At 33.5% G+C, this 21,126-nt stretch overlaps 2 protein-coding genes across 7 annotated transcripts; one reads left to right on the forward strand and one right to left on the reverse strand.

Annotated features, from left to right (window-relative positions):
• Positions 1-312: 312 nt before the first annotated feature.
• On the reverse strand, positions 313-12,411 carry LOC123196343 (transportin MOS14). Of its 6 annotated transcripts, none has more exons than XM_044610335.1 (24): positions 12,017-12,392; positions 11,532-11,630; positions 11,220-11,444; positions 10,942-11,061; positions 10,679-10,762; positions 10,521-10,580; positions 9,714-9,842; positions 9,443-9,504; positions 8,680-8,736; positions 7,427-7,550; positions 7,046-7,177; positions 6,476-6,556; positions 6,222-6,335; positions 6,010-6,089; positions 5,615-5,768; positions 4,833-4,982; positions 4,236-4,321; positions 3,910-4,097; positions 3,709-3,816; positions 2,734-2,921; positions 2,444-2,555; positions 1,819-1,976; positions 983-1,099; positions 313-782 (listed from the first exon to the last, which is right to left on the reverse strand). In XM_044610335.1, exons 1-24 carry the CDS (start codon positions 12,233-12,235, stop codon positions 558-560), a joined length of 3,072 nt encoding a protein of 1,023 aa, XP_044466270.1. In that variant the 5' UTR covers positions 12,236-12,392; the 3' UTR covers positions 313-557. The 6 variants fall into 6 exon arrangements, 5 of the variants coding, with proteins under 5 accessions (XP_044466270.1, XP_044466272.1, XP_044466271.1 ...); XM_044610337.1 differs by having other exon boundaries at positions 5,633-5,768; positions 12,017-12,391; XM_044610336.1 differs by having other exon boundaries at positions 3,709-3,801; positions 12,017-12,390.
• A 4,869-nt stretch (positions 12,412-17,280) lies between these two features.
• Positions 17,281-20,661, forward strand: LOC123195438 (monothiol glutaredoxin-S7, chloroplastic). Its single transcript, XM_044609123.1, has 3 exons — positions 17,281-17,625; positions 18,807-19,076; positions 20,338-20,661. Exons 1-3 carry the CDS (start codon positions 17,406-17,408, stop codon positions 20,391-20,393), a joined length of 546 nt encoding a protein of 181 aa, XP_044465058.1. The 5' UTR covers positions 17,281-17,405; the 3' UTR covers positions 20,394-20,661.
• Positions 20,662-21,126: the final 465 nt, after the last annotated feature.

Here is a 21,126-nt window from a genome sequence, read left to right on the forward strand (position 1 = left end):
TTCGAATTATATATAAAAAATATTTCCAATGTCAATTTTTACAATCATTATCACACTTTTCATTGTTTAATATCTATTCCGTGCATTTCAAGTGCTTTTGAGTTTACAAAATAGGAAAAAAAAAAAAAAACAGGCAGCTTGATTCGAATATATTGATTTAAGAGAATAAAAGCAATCTAGGGCAATTTAATCTTTTAAACTCTTTTTTAAGTGTAGAATTGAAAAGTATACAAGGGTTTTTTAATTTTTCCTTTAAAAATTTTCTTTTCCCAAATTGTTTAAATTCTATTAACCTCACAACAATGTGCAAGCTGAGATGGAATCATATATATCACACTGGCCAGCCCATCCCACCCTTCGAGGCTGATATATTTGAACTAGAAAAATAAATATCCTAACCTGAATTGTTCAGGTCTAACAAAATTGAGACATTACACTGTACAGTTTTGTACGGGGACATTGCTCAAATAGCACGTCCCAAAGATTGAACAAGGGTTGACAAAGAGCCATCAATTTACAATATAGATGAAAAGTGCCCGATTGATTGTCGGCTTCCATCAAGTTAAATTTAGGGCATTGCGGTGACCATCTGCAAATTCTCTAACCAATCGCTTGAGAACTCGTCCCCCTTTCCCTTGCATGTACCCATAACTTCCCTTTCCTCCATTGCAGCTCCTGCTCTCGAGATAATCTGAGGCTGCACCAGAGAGGGCTTTTAACCAAACTGGCACCAGAGTTTCAGCTTCACCTTGTTTCAGATATTCAGCTGGAAGAACATGCACCTGTAGCAAATCCAGTATGTAAATAATCTATGTTGAAGTTAAAATATAAAATACAAATGCACATGATAGAATACTCTATTGGAGTTAGATTTTGATCATATGATAAATGGTCCATCCAAACCTAACAAATATATCGGACACATACACATGCATGGATACCACAAACAGATGAAAAAGGGGGAGAGAGAAAAGAGAGAGACCGCTGAATGTAGCCATCCATGCAAAGATTCCCAACCAAGAATAGCCTTCCAGGTTGATCTTTCACTTAAAGTGCAAATTGCAGCCAATTGTTGCAGGATTGTTGCACACTTGTGAACCTAGTAAGAATGGAAGCAAAAATAAATTACTGGCTTGAATATATTGTGAATCTTTGCTTACAAGATAACAATGGGTCTTAAGTTTTTACAGAAGCACTGGTCTTCATGTTTCAAAGGAGAATCTTTTTTCTCAAAGATAACAAAAAACTGAAACTGCAATCCCTACCCCAAATACTTTTCAATTATAATTTAAATGCCCAATTGTTCAGTTATAATCTGAACATGCAATGTTACAAGAGCAATATTACGTGTACACACTTTGAATATATAAAATGAGTACAGATGATGTGTAATCATATGATTGGGTATTTTTTATTTTTAATTTAAAATCACTCAATCGTATAATGACACATAATCTATATACCCATTTTGTGTATTGAACGTGTATACGCTTAGTTTTATTGATGTTTTAAATTGATTTAAGAAACTTGTGCACATTTACAATATCAATAAAACTATATGTATAAACAATGACATGTCCCCATGTGATTAAGTGTTACTTTATATTTAAAACTATCCAATCATATAGTGACATGTCATTATTTGTATACATAATATTACTCTTACAATATTTAATTTCAATGCCAAAAAAACTTAATTTAAAGGTCAATTGAAGATATTACTATAAGATCCCTCATGTATCTAAGCAATTTAAATTAAATGCCATAGAACTGCTACAACACACACCTTATTTGAGATTTAAAAGATTATGTATTTACCCGTGACATTGCTGAGACACCAAGTAATGCATAAACCACATTTGATACAAGCCCCTCACCATTATGAGATATGAGCTGAATTGCCATGGCACTAAATGACCCTTCAGGAATATTAGTCATGGATCCCAACAAAGAGGCCAGGCCTTCCTCTAAGAAACCTTCAAGAAGCAACAAATATTGCAGCCAATAACCTTTAGAAATAATGAAGTTACCCATGGATAACAAAAGACAAAATAAAAACACTGAGAAAAGATTGACAGAAGCGCCAACTTCACTAACATTAACATAAAGTAGATGTTATCCCTGGAAATTTTATGTCGTCCAGTATTACTAGACGCTTCCAACAAAAAGCATTTTGTTTTTCCAGAGATCACCAGCCAGAAAAAAGGTATTTTTTTAACTTGTTCATATGAAAATACAAAGGGCACCGTGGGACAACAGATTTGTCGCCTGGCCTCAAAGATTATGAAGTGAAAGTCACAGATCATTGGAGAAGAAAGAATAAGTTTATTTATTCCCCTTGGAAGAAGTGCAATTCCAAAGAAAACCATAGTATAGAAGCAATTTACAGTATCCCTTCTCAAAATTCAGATCTTGTGATCAGTAGGGAATGCACTATACTTACAAGACAAATATGACATTGCTGTTAGTGCAGCTCCACGATGCATAGCTGTGCAGCATATAGCTGCCTTCTGGAAGGAAACCTCAAGAAGGGCACCGGATGCAGTTAATACTTCCTGAGGTATACCACATTCCACACAAGACATTCAGAAATATTCCCCTGAAGCAGTTGAGTCTTAATAAATTGCTTACTAAATACATATTTCTGAAATTATTTCATCTAGACTGCAAAAAAGGGATAAAATAAAGATAACAAAAACATGATCAATAATTTTATTGAATGGTGTACTAAACCTTATGAGAGCTACGAACAAACGTGGATGCAAAATTTGTGTAAGCTTCTGCTAGATCAGGCTCTTGGTCACATATATATGAAGAATTAAGAGAAATTACTGATGCTGCTTGAGTAAATCTTTCAAAAGTGGTGACAAACAAAGGTCCATACTCCTCCTTATGACCAAATTCTTCAATGACAACAGTCGCTGAAAATTTTGCCCAAAAATAGAATGTTAGGAACAGAAAACAAAAATACAGAACCATTGACTATAAATATTTCTTGACATAATGGGATGTTTATCAATGATCTCGAGTTCATTAATTTCATTAAAAATTGTTGGCATGCCTATTGATACACACCAACACTGATGTTCTCTTTTTCAACTTATGACGATTATTACAAGTTGCACGTTATACCAGTAACTTGGGTAAAAACCGTTATATGCAACTTTTTTTTTTCATTTTCTCACTGCTTGGAAGGATGTGATGACATAATCATGCACCCAGTAAATCAAGTGGTAGTATTAATAGGTATGTGATGACTTCACAACAGCTGGGTTTAGCACAGAGTAGAAATCGCTAGGAATTTCCCATCACTTGCAGTCCAATTTAAATACAAATGATAAATGATACAACCACCTCATCAGAAAAGAAACAGTATAGAAAGAGGTACAAAAGCTTTTCTATTATTTAGAAAACAAGGAAATAGCAGTGAAGAAAACAGAAAAATACATAATAGAGAGCAAGCTGTAAAGAAAAACTAGAGACATCTTGTAGGTTCTCAGAAATGAGTTAAAAATTTTTGCACACTGAACCAATATATACAAACTATTCAGTTGTCAACTTGGAATCTCATGAACATTCTCTCTTCAGAAGGCTAACATGCAATTAGTGCTATCAGAAATCAAATCACACAACTATTAAAAAATAAATCAGACCAGGCTGTCTAGATGCCAAAAGATGAACTTGGATACTATAAAACTAAACTTTTACCAGTCCGGATATAGCATTCATGACTCTGGAATGACAAAAAATTTGTTGATAGGCAATCCAGTACTTGGGGCAGTAGTGATAAAAAGTGCTGGCCTGCAGATGAAGCAACTTTAGGTTTGTATATTAACTAAGTGGTCAAAAGACTTCGTTACCTATCACAAAATAGGCATGAAAGAAAACAAGAAAAGCACAACCTAATACCTGAAGAATGAATAGCCAACGAAAGGGCCCGGCAAGCTGCGGTAGACAAATTACCATTCTCCATGTGTGCAGACCTAAAAAGTTTCTCTAACATGGGCCAGAAAACTCTCAGCAGAGAATAAATAGGATTGTCAGCAGCAGAATCAGTTGGTGAAGGCACCGTAAGATGACTGAATACAGTTCCCATCCTGGAAATTAATTAATCAAACACTAAAGCTTGAGTAGTAAGTCTAGAACATCAATGCAATGGATAATTCAAATCCTCGCTCAGAATTTCAATTGGAAACATAGATATATGACAGCCAACTCGATAACCAATATCATACCTGTAAAGCCCTCTTGTTGCTGAGCTCAAAATTTGTGTATAAGTAGCTGGATTCTGTATGAGAGACTGGTGGTTGTCTCCATCAATCTGACAGAATTATTAAGGTTTTAGTTGCAGTTCAAGATAATATATGATAACTTATTCATTTCAGTCTCCAGGATTCAAAGTGGAATATTAAAAAAAAAAAAACAGAACAAAATATGTAGCCTCATAGCATCATCTCTATGTCTACTTTAAAGGAACAACTGCTTACAACATGACATGCTAATCAGAGTTTTACAGATCTCTTCATGCCTACAGACTGAAAGAGCTAACATGAAATCTTTGCTGAAATGCAACAATTTATAGATTCATTCCTTAATAGCAGTGCCACTCACATCATTTGCCACAAAATAAGTCTTGCTTCATAGACAACAAGGTTTGAAAGCTAATAATTGTATTTACCAATAACACAATGAAGAAAACATTTGCCTAAACTAGTTCAGAAAACACGACAACCAGGATGGCAAAGAAGAAGAATCAAATAGTATAAACAAAGAAAGCTGAAACCATAAGACTGAGAAAGAGGCAACGCTGCATGAAAGAAGCCAATACGTACAAGTTTTCCAATAGCTTCATAGCTAGAAGAAAGCAATCTAGCCAGCAAATTGTTTTTTAACTCTCTATTAGAAACAGAGCCCACGATTAGACTGATTGCACTAACAATTTCTTCCTCGTCCTCCAAAGGTAAACGCCTCTTCTCTAAAGCCTGTGAAAACAGACATTCTTCCCAAGTCAGGTTATAAGAAAAGTACTGATACCAAAAAACCATAACCATAAAGAATCTGAGACCTGGTAACTCTAAGAACTAAAAGACCCTACATTGTTAACATGACATAGTCAATTTAAAATAGCCACGTAAATTATGCTTGCAGCACATGAAACTTTTACTTCCAAGCACTCAGCTAGGTGCCCTGTAGCCTTTGCAATAGGCAAAGTTAGATACTCCAAGTAACCATGCCTTTATTATGAAAGGTGTCTGCTGATCTTTCTTGGGATTGCTTTCCAAACATGAAAAATTTCATCCAGCCATGCTATGGCAGCCACGTCACAGTAATTAATATTACCAAACCAAAAAGTGTAAACTCTGTCCTACATCAATTTGAACAATATAATGCTCTGCATTTCAGTCAAAATGGGTAAATTAAACACCACTAAATCTATCGAGTTGGACAGATTGCATAAAGTATTCAGATGTTAGTTATGATGTAGAAACAGAAAAAATTTCCAAATTCAAGGCAGTTTCAATCTACAGGAATTTATGATCAACTGATAACACCAAATTTACCAATATCAAATCACAAAAGAATGACTTTTACAAATAAAAGAAAATCGGCGCACCAGGGTAATATCCAGTACCTCTCCTATCCACATTAAAATTTCCAAGTTTGAGGGTTCATCAATTACAGCAGAAGCATCTTCGCAAATTTTACGCAGAGCAGAGGCACAAGCATTTGAGGACAGAGACTCTGATATCCCTGCAGCGAGAAATAATCTGAAAGTAACAAATTAGCACAAAAAAGAAATGAAGTGCTAGACCCAAAATACAAAATGAATCCAATTAAGATATAGGGTGTCTACAGAGCAAAAATAATGAAAAACAAAGATGTCAAAAATGATCCATATATTTGATATATAGGAAGAGTGTAAAGTGCAATGTAAATTTGGTACAGATTCTTCCATATGTTCCATTTAGATATACACCATCGCACAAAATAGGAGAAGAGTGTTCTTACAGTAAGGGCCTAGCATTAGTTTGCAAAGAAGATATCCACTTGGAGAAGGAACCAATTACATCGGCAAGTGATCTGTAAACCTAGAATGGTGGTTATCATGTTAGATAAATTAACCAAAGGACAATGGTCCCTTAGACATAAGGTGTAAAAATTCCATTCAGCTATGGAATGAAAAATATAGACAAATAAATGACTAGGCAAAGTTTACATACGATATGCATAAATCCCTTAAGCTCATTAGAAGGCCTAGTCGACAACATTGTCACCAATTGCATAATCACTGAGAAGTCAAAGGCTTGGCCCTCCTGTAAGATTATTTCTGAGACCTGAATTGTGAAGCTTGTATGTTATTGCCATAATAAGGTTATGTCAAATAACAAGAATATCTTTTATCATTATGCAGTGACCTTGTGCAATTAAAGCTATCTCAAAAAAGGTAGTAGAATATGCATAAATATGTACTTACCACATTAAGAGCAAACAATTTGGTTTCCACCTCCTTCCAGGGTATGGGTAGATTTGCAGATGCCCAACCACCAAAGAAAATCTAGAATGAAAAAGGAAATATATAATGAACATGATATTTTTGCAAGACACAACTGCAAACCAATAATGTGAGCACAGAATATTGAATGCAATGACCTATCTTGATGAGATTTAGTTTTAAAAAATTTTGTAAATTCACATAAAGGTGTACTAAACCTGCTATCTAAGGTCACAACGATTCTTTTGAGTTCTCATACTCTAACATCTTTTGCTTCAGAGGCAATGGATGGTGAAAGATTGCAGCTAAAACTAACAACTAAAACATTGTACATCTTCCGTTAAATATGCTCACAATTGGAATTTTAGTTTAAATTTCACTAGTTTATGGTGATCATTTTTTTTTAAGTAAGAAAACAAAAACAAAATTTATTAAAGCATTCAAAAGAGGATTACATAAAGGTGAAATAGCAATCCACCTTTCAAAAAAGTGTACATTAAACCTTCAAACTTAAACAAGGAAATTTTACACTAAGATAAATAAGACAAGAACCTTTTGTATAAATGTAGCAGAACGTAAAAGTTGACATATATCCACCAAAAGCTCAACAAGGTTCATCCGAAATTGAACAAGACCATCTGGCAGGTCAGGCATACCATCATCATTAAATGTAGAATCGTCCACCTGTCAAATATGAGTTTAAATTCTCTTTCCAGTTCAAAAATCAAAGTAATTCCAGGCAATAACAAATATATTTAAGCCTCTGTAAGCATGGAAAACAGATATCCATTTTTTTTTCATCCACAATAGATAATACTAATACAATACATAAGCCAACAAAAAAAGTCACATCAATTAGAATCGACAAGAAAAAACTTATTACAATTAAACTTTTATTTTAAAGAAACCAAAAACAAGTTCATTTGAACAAACCTGTGCACGCAATAAAAGAGCATCAAGTAATGCTGAAAAGACAGAAAAGAACATCTCTTCCACATGTTTCTTATTTTTTGCAGTGTTCACATCAAGGCCAAGTATATAGCTTGCAAGACTAGACCTGGAAATAGAAAAGTTCATGAGGCACATCCAATGTCATCAATCTTGATGGAGTTAAGTATCACAAAGTTCAATGAAAAAGAAAACAGGTGAGCTCTCTTTTGTGCTCACTTTTATATAAATTCTACATCATCATACCAACTTTTATTTTACAAAGAATGCTCATTCTAGATCACATAATGTATAGATAACCCACTTTCAGCATCTGTTCTATAGAGGCACTAAACCAATACAAGACAGACAAACTGCAATTAGTCAAAACCTAAATTTTGTGGCTTATGCACCCACCACAATATATGGGATTGCCGACATATTAGCAGATGTTTACATATTATTTGACCTCCTAAGAATGAGAAAGATTAATATTAAATTTCCAAATATTAGCAAAATATCACAATTAAATACATTATAAAATATTTTCACGAACCTCATTATTAATTTCATCTCCAAGTATTTCCAATAACAATATTATTAAATTTCTTTTTTTCTTCTTTTATCTAAGTTTAACCACCAGGTTATTAACTTGGAAAGTTTCTGTTTTGCTTTAGCGAATCTCACGGATGAACCTTAGCACTTCACAATCTCTTTTTATGCTCAACTTGCCTCATTTAACTAATTCTGTCCTTTTCACCAAATCTTATACACACAAATTCCAGAAAAGCCCCGCCCCGCACTTTTAACACTGAATATATTATCTCATCTAATATATTTATCATATGTAGGAGAAATCCATTGACCAAAAAAAGTTCATTAAAAGATACAACCTCTGTTTCAACATGTCTCATAAACCCAACAAACCAGTACAATTAACAACCCATTATAGAGATTGCAATTACCTCAAGTCTAACTCAAAGGATATCCCATAGAAGTCAGACATATAATTGAAATGTTTGTAAATTCACAAACATCCTTGTAAGTTAAAAAATAAGCCCTTCAAGTAATAAATTTAAGAGATGGTACATGGATCTAACCTCTATGACAAATGGATAAGTTGCAAATAAACCCCAAACAACTAAAAGATGCTTCAATTAACTGGAAAACATATAAGGCAGCCAATTTTTCTCACCAGATCAGAACGAAAAAATGATTCACAAGAAATCCAAACACCAAGCACAAGAATAAACAGTTACCAAAATTGCAAAGTTGAGTCTGCAATCTCCCAGTCTTCACTTGGATATGCTACACAGCTGCCATGCAACAACCGCATTAACATAGCATGACACAAATTTCCAACCAAAATGCATCAGAAGAGAATGTCGAAATGAAGAAATGGAAGAAGGAATTGTATTCTCCTTATCTTTTTTTCCCCTTTGATTAGGGTTGTTTATATACATACCCATTTTCCATAAAGAAGGAAACATCATAGATACAAAAAAATCACAATTGATTCTAATTATTCCTAATTGATCCTACTTGATCATTTCTTTATTTTAGGTCTTTCCCTTATTCTAATTGATCTTAATTGCTCATTTGTTTATTTTCCACAGAGAAAATACAACCTAAATTAACTACATCACAAAGAAGACACAGAGCCAACAATCACTTAGTAAAGGACTCCCACATACACAGCTAGCCCAATCACAAATTTAAAATATATTCATTACACATTACAAGGAATTAATAACAAATATATGTATATCATAAGGTCTAATAAATTCAATTGGCTTAAATTAATCAACAAATGCACTAGCTTCAAACTAAGTACTGATAGCACTATTTAAAACATTTAGGGCTCCATATAGGAGCATATAAGATAGGCCTCGCATAAAGATGCTTCTAATTATTTGCCCAACCAAGAAAACTTCCAAATAGGACCCACCAACAAACAATAACGAATATAACATCAAAACAAAACCTATAGGTAATTAAGAAGATAAGAAACTAGAATATCACCTTAACAAGGCATCTGCGAACACAAGTGCCTCAGAACTTGCTTCTACGATTAGAGATGGTGCCTAGTGTATAATAAAAATTTAAGAAAGTAAATAAGATAAAGAGTTCAAGAGATATCATGCCATCATCATAACAGCCCAAATGATAAACATCTATAATTTACTATTAATGTAACGTTAAAATGAAAATAAAGTTGCCCTTGATACAATTCCATCAATACCCAAATTACTAAATAATGACAAGCGAACAAGAGTTCCTACTAAATACTTACAGCTTGTCCAATCTCTGACATCAAACATGCTAGACCACCAATAACTTTCTCATTTCTGTCAGTCAGAGCTGGTAAAAGAAGCGCTTCCCTAAGAAAATGTACTCTACATAACAAAACTTGAGGTACCCCCTATAAAAGCAATCACAAATTAACATGGACAAAATCATATGATATTGAAGTTTGTTCACTAAATAAAATCACAACAAAACAACATGTATACTTTAAGGGCCCTAGTTTGTCAGGAAAAATTGACCACTAAATTAGCTCAATTATAACTTATAAAAAGGCTAAGAATTTTTATTTATTCCTATCAAAAAAAAAATTATATTACGAAACTGGTTTTATCATATAGCTCACTTTTCTCATCACTAGCAAAAATCCCGTTGTCAGCACAACCATCCAACTTAGAGCCTCAGTTTGGCTTCAAATGTTATACATGAATATAAATACACACAAATACATTTAATGAGGTACAAAATCTTGACTCATTAAATAATTGTTGTTGTTTCACCGCTTAATAATCCCTATGAGAAACTTGATAAAAAGGACACTAACATTGACTAGTATACATGCCCTAAATCCATATAGACAAAATACACATCTACTACCATCTAAAACATACAGCAAAATTTCTCTCCATAAAAATATGTTGCTTGGGGCATTGTCTAAATTGAAAGAATTCTAAAAAAATTATAATGATGCTATCTATGGTATCACCGCAGGAATTAATGGGAAGCTTGGCAATGCTTTAAGTGAATGAATAGTAGCTAATGGTACATTATTTATTAACATAGTGTGCAAGCATACCTCATGTCGACTCACAAGTTCTACAAAAACTTCAATGGCCAGATCAAATGATAATGGAACCTATAAACAATGATGGCAAAGTATGTGAACAAATTATACTAATCTCTTGAGATAAATATTATGTTGACTAAGAAAAATTTGAAAAAAAAAAAATATACCTGCAAAGAGTTGAATACATAATTAAGAAGTGGATGTGTTGACAGTGCGCCTTGGGGAATCTCTGAGAAGCACCCAGCTCGAACCTAAAATGTTGAACATGAACATTTAGCAAAGAAGTTACATCATTGTTCATGTTGACACTACTACAGTATGATACAAAACTTTGATTGAGCATCATATTTAAGGCAAAAATGTTGCAATATCAATATATGGTTGAAAGCGGAGGGTGAACTATTGAAACAAGTTTCAACAACCATCTTACCCAACTTAATAAGCAACGCAAAATTTTTCTTTTCCTTTCATGCAATTGAACACCGCCATCAAAACTTTTCTCAGATTGTTGCAATAGGAACTCAAGAACCATAGGTGTGTGGGAGAGAAGCTGTTTAAATAGACAACGACGTAATATAAGAAGAGAGTGTAGGCAAATCATACAAAGTACACAAACAAATAAAAAGCCAACACAATAAAAGAGAGAAAAATACAATGAGTAACAAATAGTAAAATGGTTGTGGCAAAACGAAATGAAAAATTGTAAACCTCTTGACCATACTGACTTCTGTGGGCCGAACTTATATTACAATCAGAAGCTTGGGTGTCAATAAGCTCTTCGGGGAGAACAGTAAGCATCTCAAGAACAGCAACATTGTCATCATCCTCACTCTGTAGATTCCAGAGACTGTAAAATAGCTTTTCAACAGGTTTTCCATCCTCAACCGCACGAAGGATAAGGGCAGAAAGTGCAAGACAGATTTGTGTCAAAAGCTGTCATTGAGATAAAACAATAACAAAGTCATTTTGGATCATTTAATGCAGTACAGATACATCCGACTAAAGGAAAAACTAGAGCACCTGAGGAGGACCCGAACTATATCTTTTAGCGGCCACAAGAAGAGCGTTTAGCAAAGCATCTTTCACAGCTGACTGCAAATAAACTCCTTCATTCTGAATCTGCAATGCGAAAAAGCGCATAATGAAATACCATTATATCCAAAGAGAGAAAAATCTATATGAAATGCCAAATAAAAACATGAACGTAGCAACTCACACAAACCTAATAAGTAAAACAATTTTCATTTTATTTCTTGGTCAATTGATACAGTAGCAAAATTAGAAGCAATACAACAGTAAAATCAAAATAACACTAAGTGGTGCTATTTTTTAGAAATTAAAAATAGTTCCAAAAAATGATAACAGAAGCGTTCACTCTGAGCAAGTACACTCGAGTGTAAAACGGTATTGTAGATCTATTTTATTTTCGTTTCACATGGGCGTGCATATATATAAAGTAAGCAGTAATTAATTATAGAATCCAAAGGCTATAACCCTAGAAAAACCTTTCGCTTAAGAATCTGAGCTGCGAAAAACTCGACTTCGAAATCTGCAAGGAAGGAGTGACGATCGGAGGTGAGGATGGAGGTGGCGACCTCCCAAGCAGCGTCGGTTTGCTGGAACTGCACAAGCCATTGATTGGCAGCGACGCGGTTGCATGATTCTATATCGTGATTGAGGACATGAACGGCTTGCGCTACCTTGATTTGCAAGTCCATCTCCATCCAACGACGCCTGTACGGCTATTATAATTATGAGCCTTGCGTTTGATTTCTCACCAATAACATGCCTCCTTCATCGGACGGCTACTATCGCCGCAAACAAGCTCCTGTTAATTGCTAATTGATGGATCATGGATTGGATGGGCATTTGTAATTGGATTTTTATTATTTTGCTTTTTTTTAATTATTATTATTATTATTTCGAAATCCTAAGCAAACCGCGACACGGACTAGTCACTACCCACTAGTGTGCCTTGTAGACCTAACAATTCTGCTAGCCTAGGGTCTGCGACTGCATCAATTCTTTGCGAATTTTAATTAGGCCAAAAGACTTGTTCCCACCGAGGTTTAAAGAAACTTTAAGTGACTCTCCCTGAGTTTTGGAAATTAAAAAAATTTGATAAAAATTTTAATTAAAGGTAAAAATAAAATTATTATTTAATAAAATAATTTTAAAATATAAAATTTATTATTTTCTTTTCTAAATTTTAAAAATTAAAAATTTTACCCTTATTTAAAATTTTTAAACTTAAAAAAATAGCATCCTCAAATTTAAGGTTTTCTTTCTTTTTACTCTGGTTGTAAATGACAATGCTTTCAATCCTAATCCATAAAGAAAAATCCAATCATCTCTCGCTAAGCCACGACATCATCTAAACAACAAAGACATTGTTGCCAAATGAAGCATCATTTGGATAACTCTTTCATCGTCTAAACAAAATATCAGTGAGTGATTCTTTGTCTGAATGATAACACATTTAGACGAAAATTATCTGAATTTTTAGATGATTTTTATCGATTCATGGTCGAAGAAGAAAGGGAGAGATAAAGGGGAGGAAAGACGATCGACGGTAAGAGATAATAGATCATTATTGGAGAAAAATGAAAAAAATTGTCACTTGTCAAACTTTGAAAAAAAATTTATGAAGAAAATTGTGAAATTTTCAATTTAAGCTAAGAAAATATGATAAAAGTTTTATTTTTTAAATTTTTTATTAAATAAAAGTTTTATTTTTAATCCCATTTAAGATTTTTAATAAAAATTGTATTATAAATAAGAATCTAAATTTTTAAAAATTAGAAAATAAGACTCTGGGTTTCCCGTGTCTTGGGTGAGAATAAATCTTTGTCCATTCAATTATTTTGTACGAAAAGGACTTTTGTATATTTTGTGCCTTTTTCAAAGAAGCAATAATCATTTACAGGATAATTAATTAAAACTGCCTTTTGAAAAAAATGTTTACGAAATCAGTCAGTCCCCCAATTGTTATGAAAATATAACAAGTAGAATATTTGCTCTAATATATAAATAATGTTTTGATCTACTTTGACTTCTATCAAACTTTCATAATTGATGAAATCTAAAGCAACCATGGGGACCCAATTCAAAGTTTTGTGTTTAGGTTGGACGAAGTGGATGATTGTTTCAACATTTCACCATGGCGATGAGGCTGAGGTTTAGTGATCTCATTAACGTACAATGTTATGTGCATATCCTCCAAGGGAGATGTATTTTCTTGGATGCAAATTCGGTAAATCATGGGGTTGGTGGAGGTAGGTCCATAAGGGGACATTGACGAGGACGTCGTCAAATTCTTCGTACTGTATTTTTTGTACCACGACCACTTTATGTAGAGGTCCTCCAACATTGCATTATACATCCCAGAATTTCTTTTCGGATTCCAGGTAAGCATTTCATGTTCCTATATTTGTTTTAAACTGATCCTTATTGGATGTGTTATTTTGACTAAGAACATCAAATTTTAATTTGTAGGTTTAAATATACAAAACATTGAATAACTCATAAGATGTATCGGTTCTGTCTTCTATAAACACGTCAATTGGGCCGGGTTGAATAGAGACACGGCACGAAGCATGAAAAAAAAAAACACGACACGAGAAAACCCACTCCGGTATTGTAGCATGTCGGGCTAAGCCCATGGGCGTACTAGGCCAGGCCTCAGACTTTAATATTAAGCCCGTGTACTAGCCCGGCCTAACCCGATACTGTTTAGATTTTTTTTTTTTTTTTTAGCTAACAAAATTTCTGTCTGCTACCATTGCCTTGTGTTTTTGTCTTCTGCCGCAAGGCAGTAGCCAAACAAGGCTTCTGCCTTGTAGTAGAAGCCTTGACCTTTATTTTTTTTTTAATTTTTTAATTAATTTATTTTTTTATATAAACCTATTTAATTTTTGTTCATTTTCACTTTCATTTACAAATCTCTAATCTCAATTATTTTATTATATTTTCAATCTCATTTTCTCTCATTAATTATCTTTCAGAAGATATCTAAATTCATAAATAATAATTCTTTGTGTTTATAATTTTATTTTTATTTTAATTTTATCATTACAAAATATTACAAATATATCAAGTATCAAATGAATTCAATCCATTTGAATATTATTATAATATATATTTATTTATGTATTATAATTTGAAAAATAATTTGTTTAAAAATTTTAAATAATTTTTTAAAAAATATTCAAAGTCTGGCCTGGCCCGGCCCATTTATATATGGGTCGGGCCTTGGGCCTTCATATATTAATGGATCGGGCCGGCCCGAAAGCCCATCACTGTTTGGATTTTAGGCCCTGTCCAGCCCGACCCGTTAGCCTAATGGGCCGAGCCTGAGCCAGCCCGATCCGGCCCATTGACACCTCTAGTCTTCTCTGTTTAATAAAATCGTGTTATTAAAATGTGAGTGAGATGCAAGACATGTTGGAAACCTTTTGTAAGTGTTTATTCATTCAATTAAATTTATCTAACGTGACGTATTTTCTTATTTGTCCATTGGGCATGTATGAATAGATGTACACCAATCATTAAGAGTGTACAACAATATTTTTATACAATCTATGATACATTGCCATTTTTCCATAAAACTCATATATCCATCCAATTTATAATTCAACACAAAAATTTAAATAACATCACTATGCACATGTGAATATTACAAAAGACAATATAACGTTTAACAATGATATCAAGGCCAAAGGACTATTTCCCACCTAAGATACACTGATTTTCCAAAGTTGCCCCGGTTAACTTTGAAATTTTCATTTATCTACCCATAATCGTTTAAATCTGTTAATTTTAAAAATAAAATTGTCATTTTATATTTAATATTAAAAATAAACTTAAATATGATTTCATTTTTCTCCTAAATTTTAAAAAATTAACTTTTCTTTCCTAAACCAAGTTTGAAAAAATCACATTTCCCCCCTAGGGTTTAGTTTCAAAATCCGGTCACCTTTTTCAGTGTCATCGTCAGCCGTCTCTCCCTTCCTACAGTTTCTCTTCCTTCGATGACTTGCCTCAACTTCATCCCAACCATTTCGACGTCCAAAGACATCGCCTAGAACGAGGAATCGTCTTTCCAAATGAAGATTAGACGACTCATCTTCTCAGACAATGTCTCTGGACGTCGGAAGGGTTGAGATAAAGTTGAGGCAGATCGTCGAAGGAAGGGAAATTGTCGAGAGAAAGAGATAGTCAACGATGGCGTCGAAGAAGATGACTGGATTTTGAAACTAAACCTTAGAGGGTAAATATGGTTTTTTCAAACTTGGCTTGAGAAAGAAAGTGTTAGTTTTTAAATTTTGAGGGGGGGGGGGGGGGGGGAATGAGATAAATTTTTCTGGGGTTAGGGTTCTGTTGATTTTAACTAGTCATGATGAATAAATGAGATTTTCAAAGTTAACGGAGAAAACTTTGAGAAATCAATATATCTTAGGTGAGAAATAGCCCTTTGGCCTGATATCACCTGAAATTGCTATCGATGAGACATACAACTGCTAGTTATTTTTGGGAGAAAATGATGATAACAACATCCAATTTGTTATCCTGGAACAAGACCAAATAACATAAGTTGTGAAAACCATACATCATAAGCAAATTGTAAGTAAGGCTAGATTCAACCTGAACCAAACCTAAATATGGTTCAACTCAATTTTGGCTTGTTTTTATAGATTGAGAGCCCAAGCTTCAACTCCGGTTCAGTGAGTCTAACAAAATGGTCACTCGTGATCAGCTCGTTCGGCATCACGAACTTCAGGATCGACTTAGACATACTTGGGATAGTGCAGTCGGAGAGTTGGAGATGAACATGTTCGGCTCTGCTCTAAATGAACGTGTTCAACAGGTAGGAGAAATGTCAAAGAGTTAAAGTCTTTTAACTGAAACCAAGAGTTGAAGATAGAAGCAAATAAGTCACAATAACGCCGAAGAATAGGAGGTAGAAACAAGAGGAGGCAGAGTCACGATGAGAGAACGGGAAAAAGTAGCCAATGACGCCAAAGAGTCGAATACAAAAGCAAGAAGAGCGGAGCCGCAACAAGAGAGTGGGAGAAATGTAGCCAACGACATTGAAGGGTCAAAGACAAGCAACAGAGTAATGGCAACAGTAGAATAGGAGATGTGAAGATGATAACATGTGAAGATGATATTTTGGGGTTCATGATAAACTTAAAGAAGTAGCGATGTCGTTTTAAGTTAAACATAAACTTAAAGAAGGCGAGTTGTGCTTATATTTGGGTTTGAACCCATATTCGTATTTTCTAATATATTATAACTCAAGTTTAAGTTCAAATTCATATATAAAAACTCGTTTCAGATTTGTTCAAATAAAACTCATTTCAAGTTTAAACAAATTTATTATGAATCCAACTATAATTTAAGCAACACAACACAATACACTTAGATTGCCAATTTGCCATCATCAATGCATGGAACTGTTAGCTGCTGCTTTAAGGGAATTTTAACAATAAAATTTGAAAAATCTAAATATTCATTCATAATTTATTAAAGTTAATAAAATTTTATTTTTAGAATTAATAAATTTTGTTAATTTTATTTATTTAGGAATAAATATTTAAATTTTTAAAATTTATCAAATAAAAGCTAAAAAATAGATAAAACTTTGCGTGGGAAGAAGTCTTTTGGCCATCGAAATCATCCAATGCAAAGTTTTATTTTATATATATGTGTGTGTGAAGAATTTTTGTGTTAGAAGTAGAGGAGAGATGTAATGTTTATACATAGACCGCAGACGGCAAAGAGCCAAAACCGATATTTCAACGTATTTTTCACCGTATATGGCTTTATAATGACTATTGTGATTACAAGTTGGTTGCGAAGAAGCCCAAGGAAAAGTCTAGACAGGTGTGTGTGATGGCTTTCCAATCGTCGATAACTTCCGTACCTCCTCCATCAGTTCCCCTCTTCCCCTGCAAATCTCTCCTGAGCAAAGCCTCATGCTCCCCTTCTTCGTTTGTGAATTACTCGTCGCGGTCCTCCTCTTCTCTGCGCAACTTGACGAGTTGTCCCACTAGTCTCCCCTCATTGGGGCTCAAATCTAAAAGGACTGCTTCCTTTCGCTGCTTCGCCTCCGGTACACTTCCACTTTTATCCTCTTTTATTTGTTTCTTTAAGCTCCAGCTTAATTTGTTGAATTATAAAAGAAACCTTAGTGTACCATACTTGCCAGTATTTTTCTAGATTTTAATGATGATCAGTATAATATGCCTACACCAATTGTTTATGTAACTGGAAAGTTGTGCACTTTCAAAATAGGGTCTGAAAAATAAAAATAAGGGTTGTAGACTCATTAAAAGAAAAAGATTTCATTTGACACTCCAATTTTTTCATTTTGTCAGAAGGGGATAAAAAGAATATATTATTCAATTTCATGTACTCTAGGAATGAAAATAAGAATCAAAGAAAATATTCCTGTTTGATCGAAATTGAAGATTCAAAGAAATTCTATAGCAGATTAGTATAATTTAATAAGTTTTTCTTCAATAATCGCCATATATTCCCATTTTAAAAAAATTGAAGACCCAAGGATCCACCAACAGAAATAAAAAACGAAAGAAAATAATAATGAAACTGGAAACCTGCTCATGATTTCTAATATTAATTAGTACTCGACAAGCTTAAGATCTAGTCATCCACCTTATTTAGTTTTTAAAACAAAACTGCAAAACTAAGAACACAAGTCAGATGGGAATTACCATACATGAAACCCATAGCTCTAGTCGCTTAAAGAAATGGTATGTGAGCAATAATAGCTGCAATATGGAATGGCACCATGGATTAGGTTTATCATCATTGCCATCACCACTATTTCTAGCTCTGAGTTGATACTCCTTGCCTCTGTCATGACTTCATTATCTTCTGATTCTGGCTTTTGTAATGTGCGTAGGATGATTTATGGAGATGCTTAGAAAATTTGCTTTGTTCAGATGTCATATGAGTAAAATCTTTCAACATGATGGAAAATTATTTATTTAACATGGCATTTTCAAATAATTTTTTTTTTTTTAACAACACAAAATTATGGATATGTATCAAATAATATGAATTTTTCTATAACAACACAACATTAGCGTGCCATGTGTACAAAAGGTGAACGACATCTCGATTATTTGGCTTCAATTCTCAACTTTGAAAGTGGATTTATCCACATTAACTTAATTTTCACATCGGCTGTCTTTTCTTCATTGTTATAATTCATAAATCGAAATTATTATGATGTGTGTTTGTTCGATGCTCATTGTGTTGTGCTCGCAGCATTAACTCCTGAGCTCAAGTCTACATTGGACAAAGTTGTTACTTCACACAAAGTGGTTCTATTTATGAAGGGAACTAAGGATTTTCCACAATGTGGTTTCTCACACACGGTGGTACAGATATTGAAATCCTTGAATGTTCCATTTGAAACCATAAACATACTAGAAAATGAGATGTTACGCCAAGGGTTGAAGGAGTATTCTAGCTGGCCAACCTTTCCACAACTTTACATTGAAGGAGAGTTTTATGGTGGCTGTGACATTACTGTTGGTAAGTTACCTGCAGCAATTTTGTTGTTGACATATTGTAAAACAATCACTATCACCATATTGATAAATTTCGTATAATCTTTATGGTTTTATATGGTAGCTAGTGAATGACTACGAGACATGGTTACTGAAGGCAAGAGATTGGATATTAACCTATTCAACTGATAATGGAAAACCTTTACTGCTTTTTGGTACCACAAATAGTTTTTAGTTATGTAAAACAGATCCTTTTGTTAGAGAAATAGAAGAGTTTCAAAATGATGAGTAGAATTTTGTTTTGATGATATACAACTCCATCAGGCTTTCTAATTTCTTTTGATGTATAGTAACATGTATGTGTGTTCATCAGTTCACATGGAAAGTGTAGAGAATATGACAAGATATCCTTAAAGATGTATTTAGTGGCTAAAACCCTCTTGGAATTTCACTTCAACTTTCCAGAGTGTACCGGATGGTAATGGGACTTGCTTGAGTAGGGAACCATGAGATAGAACAGGGACTCCACTTGAGTTTGGCCTTATTTTGCTTGAAAATTTGTTGGTCTCTTGACTTGAAAATCTTTTAACATCATTTACTACCTTTTTTGATTTCTGTCATCTTCTTTTTTTTTTTTTTCCCTTTCAAGATTTTTCATTTCAATTAATGACTAAGATATGGACATCTTCTAATGCCTCAAAATTGTTGAACTGAAAATGAAATTTTTTTTGTTATATGCACAATGCTAGGATAAATGTCTTCTTGTCAGCTATTAAGTTATGTGGAGTTAACATGGTATGTTTTTGCAGCGAAATTATTTGACATTTTATTTGTAATTCAAGGAATAAATAATTATACTGCTTTTAGGATAGTTAACCGACATTTACAGAGGAGGTTTTTTTGGTCAAGAATGTTACGACACCATTTGTGGAGATTTCCTATGATTGTGATGTTATGACATGTTAATTACTATGGCCCTTGAGGTGCTTATGAATCTGTAATGACCCTGGATCTTAGATATGCGGAAGTTTGAGACATATTGAAGGTGCTTATTGTTTATTTTATCAGAAATAGTTTTCTACCTAGACTTTTGTCAGGTCCTCATCTTCCCTTGTAGTTATTGGCTTCACTCTTTTGAGCACTTGATGTTTTGTTTAATTAGCTTTAACTTTATACAGGATTCTTTTTTGCACATCATCAGCAGCGTATACCTATCTACATGATTTTAGTTGGCTTCTTCTATTAATGTGTCAATTGTTTTCTAAGGAATTGTATTTCCTCTACAGAGGCTTATAAGAGCGGAGAATTACAAGAATTATTGGAGAAGGCAGTGTGTTCCTGAAACATTTTTAGGTGAGGTAAGGCTGTTGTACTCTTCAGATCAGAAATGATAAGAAACATACCATGATTTATTTGATTGCTTGCTTATATTGAAAACTTGATTGTGGGTCATTTCCAAAGTGTCTGTCTTTGGTTAATTTCAAGTAAATTGTGCTGTTGATACTGTACTGGATGGAAAATTGTATTTGAATTGTCGTATTCAGAAGTATCAGAATTATTCATCTGATATGAAGCTTCTTTTGTGGGAAATAAACTTCTACTCCACACTACTCTACTTATTTACTTGAGATGGTTTAGAGTTATGAATAAGGTTACGGGCATTTTTTAAATAATAAAATTATGCGCACATTAATACACCCGTCCTTCTTCTCTCTTGGTCAATTTCTCTCACTAATGATCACTCTCATTCTAGTGCGATTTGACCGAAAATTAGGAACACACTCACAAACTAAAGGCAAAACTAAACTTGACTGACCCACCATTCTCTTTCTCTTTATTCGATTTGATTGAAAATGGAAAGCCCACAAATATTATGTTACAATTTTCATAGGAAAATTGTAAATGTCAATCTCCTTGAAATAACGGTTATTTTCTTTAATTGAAATATTTAATAATAATATCAAATTATCTATGTATTTTTATTAATTTAAAAATTTATCATTTAAACTCTTAAAATATATCAAAATTCTCATAAATCTTAAATTATTGCATTTTAACTAGTTCTGTCTTAGTAT

This window comes from Mangifera indica, chromosome 14 (assembly GCF_011075055.1).
Source record: "Mangifera indica cultivar Alphonso chromosome 14, CATAS_Mindica_2.1, whole genome shotgun sequence".
Taxonomy (NCBI): domain Eukaryota; kingdom Viridiplantae; phylum Streptophyta; class Magnoliopsida; order Sapindales; family Anacardiaceae; genus Mangifera; species Mangifera indica.